At 42.9% G+C, this 15,722-nt stretch overlaps 1 protein-coding gene across 1 annotated transcript in view; it reads left to right on the top strand.

Moving 5' to 3' along the window:
* Positions 1–1,368: 1,368 nt before the first annotated feature.
* The window catches only part of LOC147712385 (tetraspanin-18-like), a 143,084-nt gene continuing 128,730 nt past the window's right edge, over positions 1,369–15,722 (top strand). The window contains exon 1 of the mRNA XM_086920327.1: positions 1,369–1,557. Coding sequence (XP_086776453.1) covers positions 1,477–1,557 — 81 coding nt within the window. The 5' untranslated portion in view covers positions 1,369–1,476. The remainder of the gene's footprint in view (positions 1,558–15,722) is intronic.

The raw sequence follows: 15,722 nt of genomic DNA on the forward strand, positions 1-15,722 counted from the left end.
ATCAAATATAGCAAATTCCTCCTTCTTTTTGTAAAATGATCTGAACAAACACAGCCATGTAGGACACATCTGGCTAACAATGTTATGCAGCGCGCACAGCTCCAAGGCCCATTGTTTTCCTACACTAGTTGAAAAACAAATGAGTTTAGTCACTTAGGGCCCGATGTAGGTAAGTTCATTTTACCACTTCTTAAATACCGAATCATACCGATTCGGTATTTAAGAAGTGGTAAAATGGAGGGGGGGGGGGGGGATGTAGGTATTTCAGATTCGGTAAATACCGAATCGTTAAGATTCGGTATTTACCGATCCTGTAAATACCGAATCGGTAAAGCCCATTGATTCCTATGGGCATTGAAGCCCATAGGAATCAATGGTCATTACCGAATCGGTATTTACCGATTCGGTAATTACTGATTTTTGCAAGGGTGCAGGGGGTGTCACTTTGACACCCTCTAGCACCCCAATTCCGGACTTGTGTGCCATGTGGCACACAGACATGCCCTAAGGGCATGTCTGTGTGTCACATTGCACAGGTGTGCATGCACAGATGTGCATGCACACCTGTATTTGGTATTTTACCACCCAATTGGATTGGGTGGTAAAATACCGAATCTTAAAGCCCTGTGGCACTCTGACATGTGCCAGCTACATCTGCATTTACAGAATCGGTATTGTACCGAGTCTGTATTTACCGAATCGGTAATTTTACCGAATCGGTAAATACAGATTCGGTAAAATACCGATTCTGTAAATGCATGCCCTACATCTGTAAAACGTAATACTGGTCGGAAACGGCCAAATTCGGCCGTTTCCGACCGGTATTAGGGCACCTACATCGGGCCCTTAGTATTGTCACATAAAAATGTCGCAATCATTCTATTATGCATCCAACCAAAATCATCACATTACACAGAAGTCGGCTGTGAGGTCACCTCTGCTGCTTTGCTGGTTTAGGGATTGTTTGCTCTACGACGTCAGAACACTTCCAGCTCCTACACGTCGGAGACCCCTGTACTTGTTTTGACAGTGTTTCTCTTCACATGTGTGTTCTTGCTTAAGCTCTCCTGTTACATATTTCGTAAAGTTGTTCACGTGCGCTCCTGAGACGCAATGGGACGCACAGCGTAGCATCAATTTACTCTCCACGTGATAGACCCATGCTAAAGTGTGTTGGTTAGCGCGAGCGCCTGTGCAAGGTTCTAGTGAAGGCGGGCACTAGAGCGCTACAGCTTTACCTGACGTCATCCCTCTCCTCGATGGAGTGTCGCGGCCATGCTTCATAAGAGCAAGGGGGCTGGACTCGGCTGTAGCTGGTGCCTCTTTCCGTGACAATGAAATGTTCTCGTTTTTTCTCCACAGATCGGCGGGTTATGTCTCCTCGCCGTTGGTATTTGGGTTGTTGCGGACCCGGATGGCTTTCAGAGCATCGTGACTTCCAACCCGTTGCTGACAACCGGGGCCTTCATCATCCTCATGGTCGGAGTGGCCCTGGCCCTGCTGGGGTTCCTGGGATGCTTTGGGGCGATCAAAGAGAACAAAGTCTTGCTAATGGCAGTAAGTCTATGGGCCCAGACATGCCTCTTCAAATGCAATGTGATGTATGTGCACGAGAGAGCGATTGGATGCTTATTGGACCAGGCAGGCCCAGAACAAGAAGACAGTGAGTCCCAATTCATAATAATACTCACATTGGGATAATAAGGTGGATTTTAGAGCAAGGATACTTAGCTGAAATAACAGTGGGATATGGTGGGAAACAGAATGCATGGACATAGGAATTCTAGAATCGTTGACATCCCTTCAGTCCTGATGCAGACACTGTTTTTTTTTTTTTATGTTTGAAAGCTTTATTAGAGTAAAATCAGTTATTACAATAAGGTGATATCAGCAAAATATAAGAAAAAGGCTAAAGGTTGGGATAAACTAAACCTAAGTAGCTAATATCACAATGAAAAGCAAAGCATTTTGAATTATTTTACGGGGAGGAGGGGGGGGAGGGGAAGGAGGGAAATAAAAGCATGTTAATATCATAAAGAATGAGTAAAAATAGAAAACACAATGAATGTCAGTCAGAAAGTACAGTAAAATACACAATGTTTCAGCAATTACTTGAAATAAGAACTTTTAGCAAAAAGGAAACATGAATAAAGCTAAAAAATCACATTAGTGAAATTGAAAAATATCATAAACTACAGGCAAGAGTACATGTGTTCAAGGGGGTTTGAAATTATCCGAGGAGAGTGGAGACTATGTCCTTTTGGTAGATTGATCTAAATATAAAGTGAGAGGTAACCAGTAAAGTTCAACATTTCGGGAGGGTTTGCAGGAGGAGGCAAAAGCAACATCAAGTCTATGGGAGTGACATACTAGATTCCACCAACAACTGAGAGACAAAGTGTTCAAGGATTTCCAGTTAGAAACAATGTGCTGTAGTGCAAGGGCCAGCATAAGATCAAAGAGACCGTGAGAATGTGGGGGGAGTGCCAGATTGTCTGAAAGGCTACCTAGAAAAACAAAAGAGGTGGAAAAATGAATAGAGATGTTGAAAGTACGGGAGAGACGAGAGCATATCTGAGTCCAAAAAATGCAAACTGAGGGACAGAGGAAGAAAAGGTGTAGAAGATCTGCATTGGGAGCAGTACAGGTCCAACAATTAGGTACAGAATTGGATTGAAAGCGAGAAATAGAAAGAGGAGAAAGGTAGAGTCTGTGATAAAAGAAAAATAGGGACTGAGTAAGAGAGGCAGTGCGGGAAATCTTCAAAGATCTGGCCCATATTTTGTTCCAAAGAGAAGTTGACCATGAGGAACCTAAGTCCTTCTCCCAAGATAATTCCAATTTCGATTTGAGACGATCTGGATCGGGGGCTGAGAAATATCGATAAATAAGGGAAGCTTTAGGAACAGTAGAGAGGACGGTAAGTAGAGAGGGAGACGAGGCTGGTAAACCTTCAGAAGGAAGAGAATAATAACAATCTAGAATGGTTTCCATAAGAATAAAAAATTTCTTTGCAAAAGAAGGAGGACAATGGAATTGAGTTTGGAATTTAGGAAACGAGCAGGGGGATGAGCCATCAAAAAGATGACGTACCCAGATGATACCTTTCACTCTCCATGAGGGCCATGCAATAGGTCTGTTATGTATTAATATGAGTGAATTGTACCAGATAGGTAATGATAAGAAGGATTCCTGAGAAATCAAGGTAGAGGTAACTAAAGGCCGCAAAAGAGAAGAAGTATGTTTGAATAAAAGGGGGTTAAGACATGGGGCTTTAGAAGTGAAACGGATTACCTCTTGTAAAGAGTAAGGAAGCAATAATTGCTGTTCGACAAAGCCAGAGGGGAGAGAAAGGGGAGATTTCCTGTGATAACCAGCGGGAAGCTTGTCGAAGGGAGAAGGACTTGTGGTAGAGGGGAAAGTCTGGAAAGTTGGTTCCTCCATTAAGATTAGATTTACGCAGGTGTGAGAGAGATATGCGAGCCTTTTTCTGTTTCCAGAGAAATTTGGACAAAACAGAGTCAATGCGGCGGAAATAGAAAGTTGGGATACGGATTGGAAGCATGGACAATAAGTAGATAAAAATCGGGGCAATCATCATCCTGATGGAATCAAGACGACCCCACCAAGAAAGAAATAGAGGATTCCAAGAAGAGAGTAGTGAGTCTATTCTAGAGGTGACCGCGTTCATGTTAAGTTGAATAGAGGAGGAAATAGAATTAGAGAAAAGAACACCAAGATATTTAATTTTCTTAGAGTTCCAAGCAAAGCCAGTGGATGTGAAGAAGTGGGGAAGGCAAAATTTGGTTAAAGGAAGAATTTCTGTTTTATCAGAATTTATTTTATATCCCGAAACCAAAGAGAATTTTTCAAATTCACTTAATAAAGAGGGAACAGAGGTGACCGGGTTTGAAATAAATAAAAGGATATCGTCAGCATATGCAGATAACTTAAGATGTTGCTCACCATATGGGAATCCAGAAATGGAGGGATTGTTACGTATGGAGGTGAGGAAGGGCTCAAGCGCCAAAATAAATAAAAGAGGTGACAAAGGACAGCCTTGACGAACTCCACGTTGAAGCGTGAATGGGGAAGTGAGGTGACCATTGACGAGAACGGAGGCTTTGGGCATAGAATATATCAAAGAAATATAAGAGATAAATTTAGGACTGAAGCCATGCCATTTTAAGGAAGCTATGAGAAAGGACCAGTCAACCCGATCAAAGGCTTTCTCAGCGTCGACTGAAATGGCTGCAATGGGAATTGATAGTGAGGGGGCTTTACTTAAAACATTAAGGAAGAGTCTGGAGTTATCCGAAGTAAGGCGGCCCTTAACAAAACCACATTGCTCTTTCCCGATGAGATGTGGTAGGAGCGGGTCGAGGCGAAGAGCTAGTAATTTTGCAAAAATCTTATAGTCCACATTAACTAAAGATATAGGTTGATAATTTTTACAAAACTTAGGGTCTCTACCTTCTTTAGGGATAAGGCATATGGTAGCGTCCTGAAATGAGCCTTGGGCCAATCCAGTAGAACAAAAAGACTGAAAAAGATATAGAAGTTTAGGTAAGAGGAGATCTGAAAAATGTAGGTAAAATTCAACTGGAAAGCCGTCAGGTCCTGGAGTCTTGCCTTTAGTGAGGGAGGATAAAGCAGTGGACAGCTCAGAAATAGTGAGATCAGTATCAACGGCTGAAAAATTAAGATGGGAGGTATCTGGTTTAGGTAGGTTATCAAAATAAGATTGAATAAGCCCTGGGGTGGGGGGGTTCTCAGGAGTATATAAAGATTCATAAAAAGAATGAAATTGTTCTAAAATTTCTGCATCTGTATGAAGAAGAGTATTAGAGGGGGAATAGATAGAATCAATATTAGTTCGTTCTTTACGCGATTTTAGATAGTTAGCCAATAATTTACCTGACTTATTGCGACCTCCATAGAATCGTGCACTGCTCCGGAGGAGAAAAGAGGAGGCTGAATCCGTAGTCAGTTTGTTAAAAGCAATCTTAGCCTTAAGAAGTTCAGGAGACATATGCTTAGGAGAGGAAGTATAGAATTGATGTTCCAGCGATTTAATGTGTGCAAGGGTAAGTTTACGCTTTTGAAGGAACTTCTTCTTCTTTTTAGAGACAAAATCAATAATAAAACCCCGGGCCGTGGCTTTGATGGAATCCCAAAGAATATGAGGAGGGGTATCAGGTGTAGAGTTAAGTTGGAAAAATTCAGAAGCGAAAGAGCGAAAAGAGGAGGAAAAAAGAGGATCAGTAAGAAGAGAAGGGTTAAAGCGCCAACGAGAAGATTTAGGAGTAGGAGGAAGAAGGTCAAATACAGTAATAATAGGAGCATGGTCAGAGATAACAATAGGCTCAATAGAAGAGGATAGAAGGTGTTGAGATAGAGATGAAGATAGAAAAATGTAGTCCAAACGAGAGAAAGAAGCATGAGGAGGAGAGAAGAAGGAAAAGTCCAAAACATCCGGGTGAGTGAGTCTCCATGAGTCCACAAGATGCACCTGAGTGATGGTGTCAAGGAATTGCTTATGTGGTTTGTGAGGAGAAAAACGAACAGAAGATCTACGGTCTAAAAAGGGGTCAATGATCTGATTGCAGTCTCCACCTAACAGGAAAGAATCATCCTTATATTGAATACATTTTGCTGTAATGGAGGGCCAGAAGGAGGAGTCAAAACATGTAGGGCCGTAAACATTGAACACAGTAATTGGGATAGCATTAATGAGTAGTTTAGCCAAAATCCAACGTCCCTCATCATCTTTTTCTTCTAGTAATACTTTACACTGAAGGCGTTTATGAATCAAAATAGCAACTCTGTTCTTTTTTTGAGAAGCAGGAGAGAATAAAACAGTTCCAACCCACAATCGCTTTAGTTTTAAGGATTCAATATCTGAGAGGTGGGTTTCTTGAATAAGAACAATATCTGGATTGTAAGAGGATAGGTGTGAGAGTACTCTTTGCCTTTTGATAGGGTGATTAAATCCTTTCACATTCCATGAAACAACTTTGAAAGTGAAAGAGTAGTAAACTGATCAAAATTGAAAAATATAAAAACATACTGTACATTTAATAATTCAAACTTTAGAAAGGTAATATCCATAAAGATCATCAAAAAGATAGAAGGAAGGATAGGTAGAGGATGAAAAAGAAAAGGGGAAAAGGGAGAGGAGTAGGGAAAGGGAAAGAAGAACAGCAAAAGAAGGAGAAGGAAGAAAAGAGAAGAGGCATAGGGGACAGTACAAATCCAAAGGGATGACTGTAATGAACATACCTGGAAGGGGAAGTACACACAGGGGGAAGGTGGGGAAATGGTGATGCGTTACAAGATGGATGCACCAGGATCAGGACCAGAACCACATCGAGACCCCACAAAAAGGAACAAAGGATGAAACAAGATGGTGAAGGGAACGTCCGATACACATATCCGTCTGGGGAAAAGAAAAGGAGAAATTGTTAACATATGGAACATGCTACATAAAATATAGATTCAGAATTTAGAAAGAGAAAGTAAGTATATATAAGATATGCAAAAAAAGGGATATAAAGAAAGAAGACAAGCAAGATGAGAAAATTAAGATGAAGATAAAGAGTATAGAGAAGTACATGAAATTAGGGAGACGCTACTAGAAATAACAGGACATGGAGACAACAAAAGCCAGACTTCAGCCACTGTTCGGAGTAGAAGAGGAGGCGTCCATCCCTTCTTCATTCTGCAGCAAAAGAAAGTTTCGTAGTTCACCAGGATCTTGAAATGACCAAGTCTTATTCCGGTAAGTGACTCTGAGAGTACAAGGGTGAAACAGGCCATATCTTGCTCCTAGAGATCGTAGAGAGGGACGCAGAGCTAGAAATTCTTTACGTCTGGAGGCAGTAACATTAGAGACATCTTGAGATAAATAAACTCGTTGACCTTGCCAAGTCACTTGTTTTTTGTTCCTCGCTGCTGAAAGAATCAAAAGGAGGTCTGTGTACTTCAAAAAGAGGATGATGACTCCACGAGGCTTAGAAGAAGAATCTGTTCTTGCGCCTAATCTATGAGCCCTCTGTGTACTAATGGATGTAGAGGGGGGCAAGTCTAAAAGTTTTGGCAGAAAAGTGGTAAAGAAAGACACTGGATTGTCACCCTCAAGATTTTCCGGCAAATTGTAAATACGGAGGTTGTTCCTCCTATTGCGATTTTCCAAATCCTCTGTATGCTTTTGTAGAGAGAGGACAGTCTTTTCTAGTGCAACAATACGTTGCGTGTTGGATTGTAGCTCAGGGATGTGTTGTTCAACAGTAGAAAGCCGGGCATCCATGGTCTCCCACTTGTCCTTCAAAAGCTGCATATCCGTACTTGTTTTTTCAATAAAGGGACGCATTGCTCGCAGTTCCTCCAAAATTTGATCAGTAGGAGAGGTTGAAGGGTTATCTTCTGGTGTAGGAGAGTTTTGTTTAAGGCGTTTGCCCGGTGTAGCAGGTGAAGAGGGCTTACTAGCAGATGTATGAGCCAAAGATGTTTTTTGAGAAGACATTTTTGTAGAGCAATTCGATTTATGTGTACCAGATGAAGAACCCACCAGAGTATTCACCGAGGGTGTAAAGACAAATTGAGGTTTACGTAGTCTCACCATAGAAATGTCTTCTTGTGCTAATAATTGACCACAATTCCCTGAGAGGTATATAAAGGTGTGTTTAAAATGTTCGGAAAGACATTGGAATATAAGGTAAGTGAAGCACCATAAAGTACAAGACGTTCAGAAGCAGAGGAAAAAATGAAGCTATCCCCTGAAGAAACGCTTGTAATTTGTAGAAGAGAGCGTCAGGGAATTAGAGTAAGAATATACTGGCGACTGAAAAAGAGAGGGTGGCTAAAATGGGAGCAAATAGAAGTGCGTCATGAAGTAGCTGAGGTGTAGGGGAAATGTCCTGAAAAGTCCCAAAAAATTAGCAAAACGCCATGAGAGGAGCGTTAGGAGAGGCGCAGAGACTTGGAGCTGTTCAGAAAATAAAAAAAGCAGGTCTCAAAGGTGAAGCGCTATGTAAATGCGTTTGCGCAATTCCTCCTTTTTTTTTAAGTTCAAAAGAATTTTATTTGATAGTAATAAAAAGAGAAAATCAGGCGTCAAAACAAAATACAATGGAATACAAAGTTAAAGACTCTTAAGCAATAAAAAAAAAGAACATAAGTATACGAATGCATTTGCAATAAGAGAGAAATCTGGGTACAGATTGAAAAATAAAGAAGAGATATAGGAAAAATACATGAACATAAAATATGGCAATCATAAAAACATTGAGAAAATTTGAGAAAGTAATACAGTGAAGGATAAATGGAATGTATCGGGCGATTAAGGGGGTTTGGGAACTTCTTGTTGTGGAGGTAGAGGATGAAACAAACATTTACTGCAAGAGTCCAAATAAAGTGTAACTGGAGTCCATAAGTCCATGCGTTTGACAGCCAAACATGCCGGGAAAACATGAGTGGTATCGAGCCTGTGGTTATGACAGACATTAAACCACCATGCTTTGAAAGAGATTTTGGAGAAATCCTTCCAGTTAACTGTTAATTGTTGGAAAGCAGCAGCAAGTAAAAGGTCAACAATTTGGGGTTTCAAGTCAACATCATCCCAGCAAGGGGAAAGGCTACCCATAAAAATATGTGTGTGGGAGAAAGGGATAGAAGTGTGGAAAATCACATTAACTTGAGCCCAAACCTGCAACCAAAAACTACGAACATGAGTACATAAAAATAACATGTGGAGTAAATCAGCTTGTGGAGATGAGCAAGACCAGCATGTGTGAGGAGTATTAGGAAAGCGTTTGTGCAGGTCAGAGGGTGTGAAGAGGAGTCTGTTATAAATAAAAAATAAAGTCTGAGTGAGTGTTGCTGCCCTTGAAGATTTGCGGAGTTTGGTCCAGATTTTGTCCCAGAAGGGAACTGACCAAGAGACAGACAAATCATGCTCCCAGGACTCCTCGACTTTGGATTTAGGTCTTGGAGTCTCACTAGCGTGAAGGTATTTATAAATAGCAGTAGCTCTTGGTCCAGTGCGTAAGAAGAAGTGGAGTGAGGAAGTGAGAGTGGATGGGGGAGAAGAAGGGTTGGGTTGAGTGAGGAGACCGTATTTCAGTAAAACTGCGTTTTTAAGGGATTGATATTTACGTGCAAAGGAGGCGGGTAAGTCATAAAGGATGCGAAGTTCATGAAAAGATAAGAAAGAGGAGTTGGAAAAAAGTTGGGAAATCCATTGCAGACCTCGAGTATGCCAAGATTTCCAGAAAAAGGGTCTGTCCCGGATGAGTAAGGAGGTGTTATGCCATATGGGGAGGATAGGAAATCGGCAGTAGTGGTAGGGGGTGAATGAGAGGAAGAGAGGAGTATTTTTGTGGTAAACTTATGAATCGGAGTAGAAACAGATGCGGGTTTGCGAGAGAAGGAGAGGTATTCGGAAAAAGAGAAGGGAGATAGAAGAAGGCGTTCGAGTTTGGCCCATAATGGACATGGGGTATCAGGATCTTGGAGCCAAAAAGAGGCTTGTCTCAATTGGAACGCCTTGTGATAGGCTGGGAAATCAGGGAAGTTAACCCCACCCTCTGATTTAGGGCGAATCAAGCGCGCCAAGGACATTCGTGGTTTCTTTTTGTTCCAGAGAAAGGAGATTAGAATGGAGTTGATCTGTTTGAAAAACTTGGATGGGATAGGGACCGGAATATTAGAGAGCGTGTATAAAACAATGGGAGATAGCATAATTTTTATAGAGTCTAGGCGGCCCCACCAGGAGAGGTAAAGAGGTTGCCATTTGGACGTGAGATCTGTCAATTTTTGAATACATTTGGACATACACAGGGAAACGGTATCCGGGATGGTGGGGGCAACATGCATTCCAAGGTACTTGATATGGGAAGGTTTCCATGTGAAGTTGGAGGCGGCAAAATCTGGTTTGAATGTAAATTTGGTTAAAGGAAGGATCTCGCATTTGTCATTATTAAGTTTATAACCAGAGATTTGGGAGTAAGCATGGACTTCGGTAAGAAAAGCAGGAATGGAGAGAGAGGGGTTGGAGACAAATAGCAGAATGTCATCCGCATAAGCAGCTAATTTGATGTGGGAATCTGATAGTTGGTAACCATGGATGGAGGGGTTTTGACGAAGCTTGGAGAGGAAGGGTTCTAAAGCCAAGTTAAAAAGAAAGGGGGATAGGGGACATCCTTGACGAACGCCTCTTTTTAAATCAAAAAATGAAGAAATTTGACCATTGGCGCAAACCGCTGCGCGTGGGTTAGAATAAAGCAGTGAAATTAAAGACGTGAAAAGTGGACCAAAACCGAACCATTGGAGGGTATGAAACAAATAAGTCCACTCAACCCTATCAAACGCTTTTTCAGCGTCCAAAGCAATGGCCGCAAGGGGGTGAGGTAAAGGGCGGGAGTTAGAGAGAATGTTAAATAGGAGTCTGGTGTTGTCAGTGATAAATCGGCCTTTGACAAAGCCGGACTGTTCTTCACCCAATAAGTCTGGGAGGAGAAGGTCGAGTCGTACTGCAAGAGATTTTGCGAAAATTTTGTAATCAATATTGACCAGAGAAATCGGCCTGTAATTTTTGCAATATTGAGGATCCTTCCCCTCCTTGTGTATGAGGCAGATATGGGCGTCTGAGAAGGAGCCCGAGGAAGAACCCAAGGAGAGGAAGGTGCCGATAAGAGAATGGAGTCTGGGTATAAGAAGCTTTGAAAAGTGGAGAAAGAATTCTACCGTGAAGCCGTCGGGCCCAGGGGCTTTGTCTTTTTGGAGTGTTTGAAGTGCTTTGAGTAATTCTTGTTGGGATATATCGTGTTCTAATTGAGAAAGGTCAAGTGGAAAATGTGATGGTTTTTGTATGGTGGAAAAAAATGTGTCCAGTGAGTGGGAAGATGGTTGAGTTTCAGAAGAATATAAGGTCTTATAGAAAGTGGAGAATGTAGTGAGAATGTCTGCGTCTGTGTGTTTAAGGTTCAAGTCAGTGTCGTAGATAGATTCAATGTTTAGTTTGTTGTGTTTCACCTTCAGATAATTAGCCAAGATCTTGCCAGCCTTATTTTTGCCCCCATAAAACTTGGCACTAGACTTTAATAAATATAATGATGCATCATCTGTAGATTTTTGTTAAATTTCATCTTAGCGTTGATAAGGGCGGTTAGAGTTTGCTGTGAGCGTGAGGTAAAATAAGAATGCTCCAATTTCTTAATATCTAGAAGGATGGTTTTAGTAGCTTCTCGAGCAGCTCTACGTTTTTTAGCAACAAAGCCAATGATAAAGTCCCTCGCTGCCGCTTTAAAAGCATCCCAAATAGTATGTTTAGGAAGAGGGGAGTTATCGTTTAGGGCAAAGAATTCATGGGAGAAAGAGGTGAAGGCGGTAGTAAAGTTGGGGTCTAGGAGAAGAGAATTGTTGAAACGCCAGCGTTTAGGGCCTGTTGATTTGGGCAAAAGATCCAATTGAACTAATGTAGGGGCATGGTCAGAAAGTAAGATTGGACCTATTTCTGCGTAAGAGAGAGTTTGGGCAATATTGTGGGTAACAAAAATGTAATCGATTCGAGATTGGGAATGATGACATGGGGAGTAGAAGGTAAATTCTTGGAGACTTGGATTACAAAGACGCCAAGAATCAGTGAGTTTATGTTGGGAGATGGTTTGGGAGAAGAATTTGTGAGGTTTGTTAGGAATGAAATGTGCTTTGGAGTTCCTGTCTAAAAAGGGATCTAAGGGCTGATTGCAGTCTCCTGCTAAAATGAAATTATCATCATTGAATCTGGTGACGTGCTGGGAAAATGAATGCCAGAAAGTGGGATCACCAGTGGTAGGGGCATAAACATTTAGAAGAGAAATTGGAACATTCTTAATAGAGAGTTTAACATAAGTCCATCGGCCCTCAGTATCTGACTCTTGAGCAATCATAGAAGGAGAGAGAGCTTTGTGACATAAAATAGCAACTCCATTGCGTTTACCATCCCCAGGGGAAAAATAAACATCACCCACCCAGCTTCTTTTCAACTTAACAGATTCTTCAGCAGACAAATGGGTTTCTTGCAAAAAAGCAATGTCCACATTTAAACGCGAAAGATGAGACAAGATTCTTTGTCGTTTGATAGGTGAGTTGATGCCCTTAACATTCCAAGTGATTATTTTAAGAGACATTTCATATCAAAGAAGAGGGAAAAAAAAAAGAAAAGCAGAAGAAGATAAGAAAATTCGAAAGGGACCCAGAGGAGTAAGAAAAGCATAAAAAGCCAAGAAGAATAAGGGAGTCGGTGAAAATCAGCGTAGTATAATAAAGAGTAAAAGGATGAGTAAAGAAGAAATAGAGTGGGGGGAAAGGAACGTAGAAGCGAGTTGTGTAGTGAAAAGGATAAGGTAGTCCAAGAAGTAGTTAGAATGGTAGGTGGAAGACAGCAATAGAAGAGTATTCGAAAACCAAGAGAGAGAGACACCTGTGAAACATAAAAAATTGGGGAACATAGAAGTGAAAAAGATACAAGGAGGTAGGTGAGCAACCGGGAGGATAGGGAAAACATACTTACGGAGGGTAGAGATGGGGAGGGTTGATCACCAGGGGAGGGGTACGCGAGAAGATGAATGAGGGGGGAGCACCAGGCAGAGGAGGCAAGCGTCCAATGCAAACGAACCAACAGGTCGGGGGAATGACGCCATATATATTGTAAAACCTGCAAGGAAAAGGGAGAAAAAACAATAATGAATGAGACAAAGGAGAGAAGGTGAGAACAAAACAATAAGGAGTGACAAAAAGGCACGTAAATATACGGCAATGAACAGTACTAACTAACGAACAAGGATAGAGGGAAGCAATGTGAGAGGAAGAGCAAGAGAACAAGAGAACAAGAGCTGCCGAAAAACGTGGCATAAACAAACAAAAATACATTCAACAATGCACGACAAGCATGCAGAATGAATGAAACTACAATGCTTCATCACGCAGAAATCATGGCGGAAAGGCTGACGAGGAGCTGGAGAAGTCCATATCAGAGGCTTGAGTTGCATTCAAAAAGCTTCATAGGCGAACAGGATCTTCATATGTCGTAGTTTTGTTGTTGTAAGTCACTCTGAATAGGCAAGGATGGAAAAGACCGTATCTGGCTCCAATGGCACGAAGTTCTGGTCGCATGTCCAAAAAGGCCTTGCGGCGAGTAGCTGTGGCTTTTGCGTAATCCTGCGCAAAGAAAAGATTGGAGCCAGACCATTGTAAGCGAGATGAGGCACGAGCTGCTGAGATAACTTTGAGGAGGTCAGTATATTCTAAGAAGTACATGATGACACCTCTTGGTCGTGAAGAAGGAGAAGAAGTAGAAGGAAGGCGACCCAACCGGTGTGCACGCTGGATGTTAAGCGTGGTATCCTCAGGTAGATGGAGAAGTTTGGGTAGAAACGATTTGAAGAAGGCAATGGGATCAGTACCCTCAGAATTTTCCGCCAGGCCGTAGAGGCGGAGATTGTTGCGCCTGTTACGGTTCTCCAACTCCTCGACCTGCTTTTGAAGAGACGAAATTTGAGATTGCATGTGTGTTACTTTGGAGGATGACTCTTGTAAAGCAGTTAAGGAATGTTCTACTGTGGTTACTCTGGCATCCATCTGAGACCAATTGTCAGTTAGAACCTGCAATTTAGAATTAGTTTCCTCCATGAAGGGTCTGAGGGCTCGAATTTCTTCCAATAACAGCTCCATGGAAACAACCGATGTGGACCCCGTTGGCGATGGAGGATCTTTTTTTGGGCGTTTCGACGTGACCTTCCCTGGAGGTTGGATGGGCCGCTCCGTGTTAGACTGCGACATTTGAGTGATAAACCCCTGGGAGGCCTCGAGGTGCGCCAACGCAGAAAAGACTTTAGAGTTTTTAATGAAGACACGGCGTGGAGGCTTGGAGGTGCGAGAGAGTGCCTTTTTTTCCATAAAGATGAAGAACAATATTATCCAGTACTAGACCAGGGGCAATGAAGAGTATGCGTTGAAGCTTCTAAGTGAAAAACTGCGCAGGATGCAGGCATGCCCTGAGGTGAGGAGAGTAGGTGAAGCAGCGACCAATTCTCTAATTGAAGGAGTTAAGACAATGATGTCGAGAGCAGAGAGCCACCATGGTGATGAGATATAAAGAAATGGCACTTTGTAGAGCAAAGGAAGTCCGTCAAGGAGAAAACACCATGAGTGCAAGGGGAGCAAGTGAAGGAAAGCGAGTAAAAACCGTGCTCAAAGCTGCCCCAAATAGTAAATACTGTTAGAAGTGCGAGCAGGAGAAAAAGCAGCGCATATTGGCATAAAATTAACGTTGTCTGAATGCACCTGCAGGGTATCTGAGGAGATAGAAGTCCATTCACTCAAAATGGCTGCCCAGGAGATACAAAAGCGAGTTAAACAGAAACTCGCTAAAATTCGTTAATAGGCAGCTTATGACATACGCTTGCAGTGAGGCAGTGCAGAAGCAGGAAATACCTTATTGGGAAGAGATAACGTTGTGCAGGGCTCCGTGGCAAACTCACATTGTTTTGGAGCGTGAGCGCCGCAGTCCGCGCTGAGAAAAAAAAACAAAATGGCGGGCGCGACTTTCACTCAGCCGCGTCCGCCGCGAAAACACCAAAAACGGCCATTCCGGCGCTCGAAAGGGACCTCAACTAGGAGCTCTTTGTCCGCTGCAGTTTCCGATCGTGGGAAATCCGCCTTGCAAGTGCAGGTAGGATGTTGAAGGTGGCGAAAACCCCAAGCGACCGGGAGCGCTCACATCTGCGCCTCCGTCCTCGCCGGGCGCCAAGCCACGCCCCCTGCGCAATTCCTCCTTAATGCAGAAAAAAGAAGAGAAACGTGGCAGGGACTCTCCTCATAATAAATTTGCTCACCCTCAAAGTCAGCGCTGCCAGGGTCGTTGGTGTCCAATGACACGGTGTGTGGTGACGAAGTGCGCCGGTAGAAGGTCCGGGAGTTGAAGGAGCCTCAAAATGGCGGCTCCGTGAGGGGCTGTAGAAGCATCGCGGAGACGGGCGAGAAACGGCGTCCCAAGAGCCGCAAAGCCGCTCCGCTCACTCCACTGAAGTTCCGCCAGCCGAATTCAGCAGCGGGGCTCAAGGACGGTCCCGTTCACATCGGGAAATACGCTGCGAGGTCTGTCGATGCGGCGGAGCTCCGTACCTAGCCGGCCATCTTGCGCGGCACCGAAGCCACGCCCCTCACTGGTTTTTATTTTAATCCGCAAGTTCTCACTTTGATAAACCCGTCTGAGGGTTTACTTCCAATATTGCACCACATAAAAAACCTATTGTTTTCCAGAATAAGATTATGATGTGGCTTTTACGAGGTGACCCAGACCTACTCCAAGATGAACAGGTACTTTCCCATTATAGACAGGTCTTTCTCCACACAGACCCAGGGCTTCAACGTCATGAACATGGCCTTTTGTGTACGCAGGAACCTCTTTTTGCTGATTAAATAAATCATTCCAATATTTGTAAAGAACAGCAAATCACCGAGTGTGTCTCAAGGGGCTGAATTGTAGGCACGGGGAGATTAAGTGATTTGCCCAGAATCACAAGATGTTGGCGCCAACGCTCAGACTCAAATCTGGGGGCATATCTACTAGAAAATGAAGCAGCGCGGCGCTGCATGCCATCTTGCTGCACCGAGCTGTGTCATTAGGAAAGTGCAGGGATGCATCATATTTACAGCGAAACGACACATCCCTGTGCCTT

The sequence above is a fragment of the Lissotriton vulgaris genome, chromosome 5 (genome assembly GCF_964263255.1).
Source record: "Lissotriton vulgaris chromosome 5, aLisVul1.2, whole genome shotgun sequence".
NCBI classification, from domain to species: Eukaryota; Metazoa; Chordata; class Amphibia; order Caudata; family Salamandridae; genus Lissotriton; species Lissotriton vulgaris.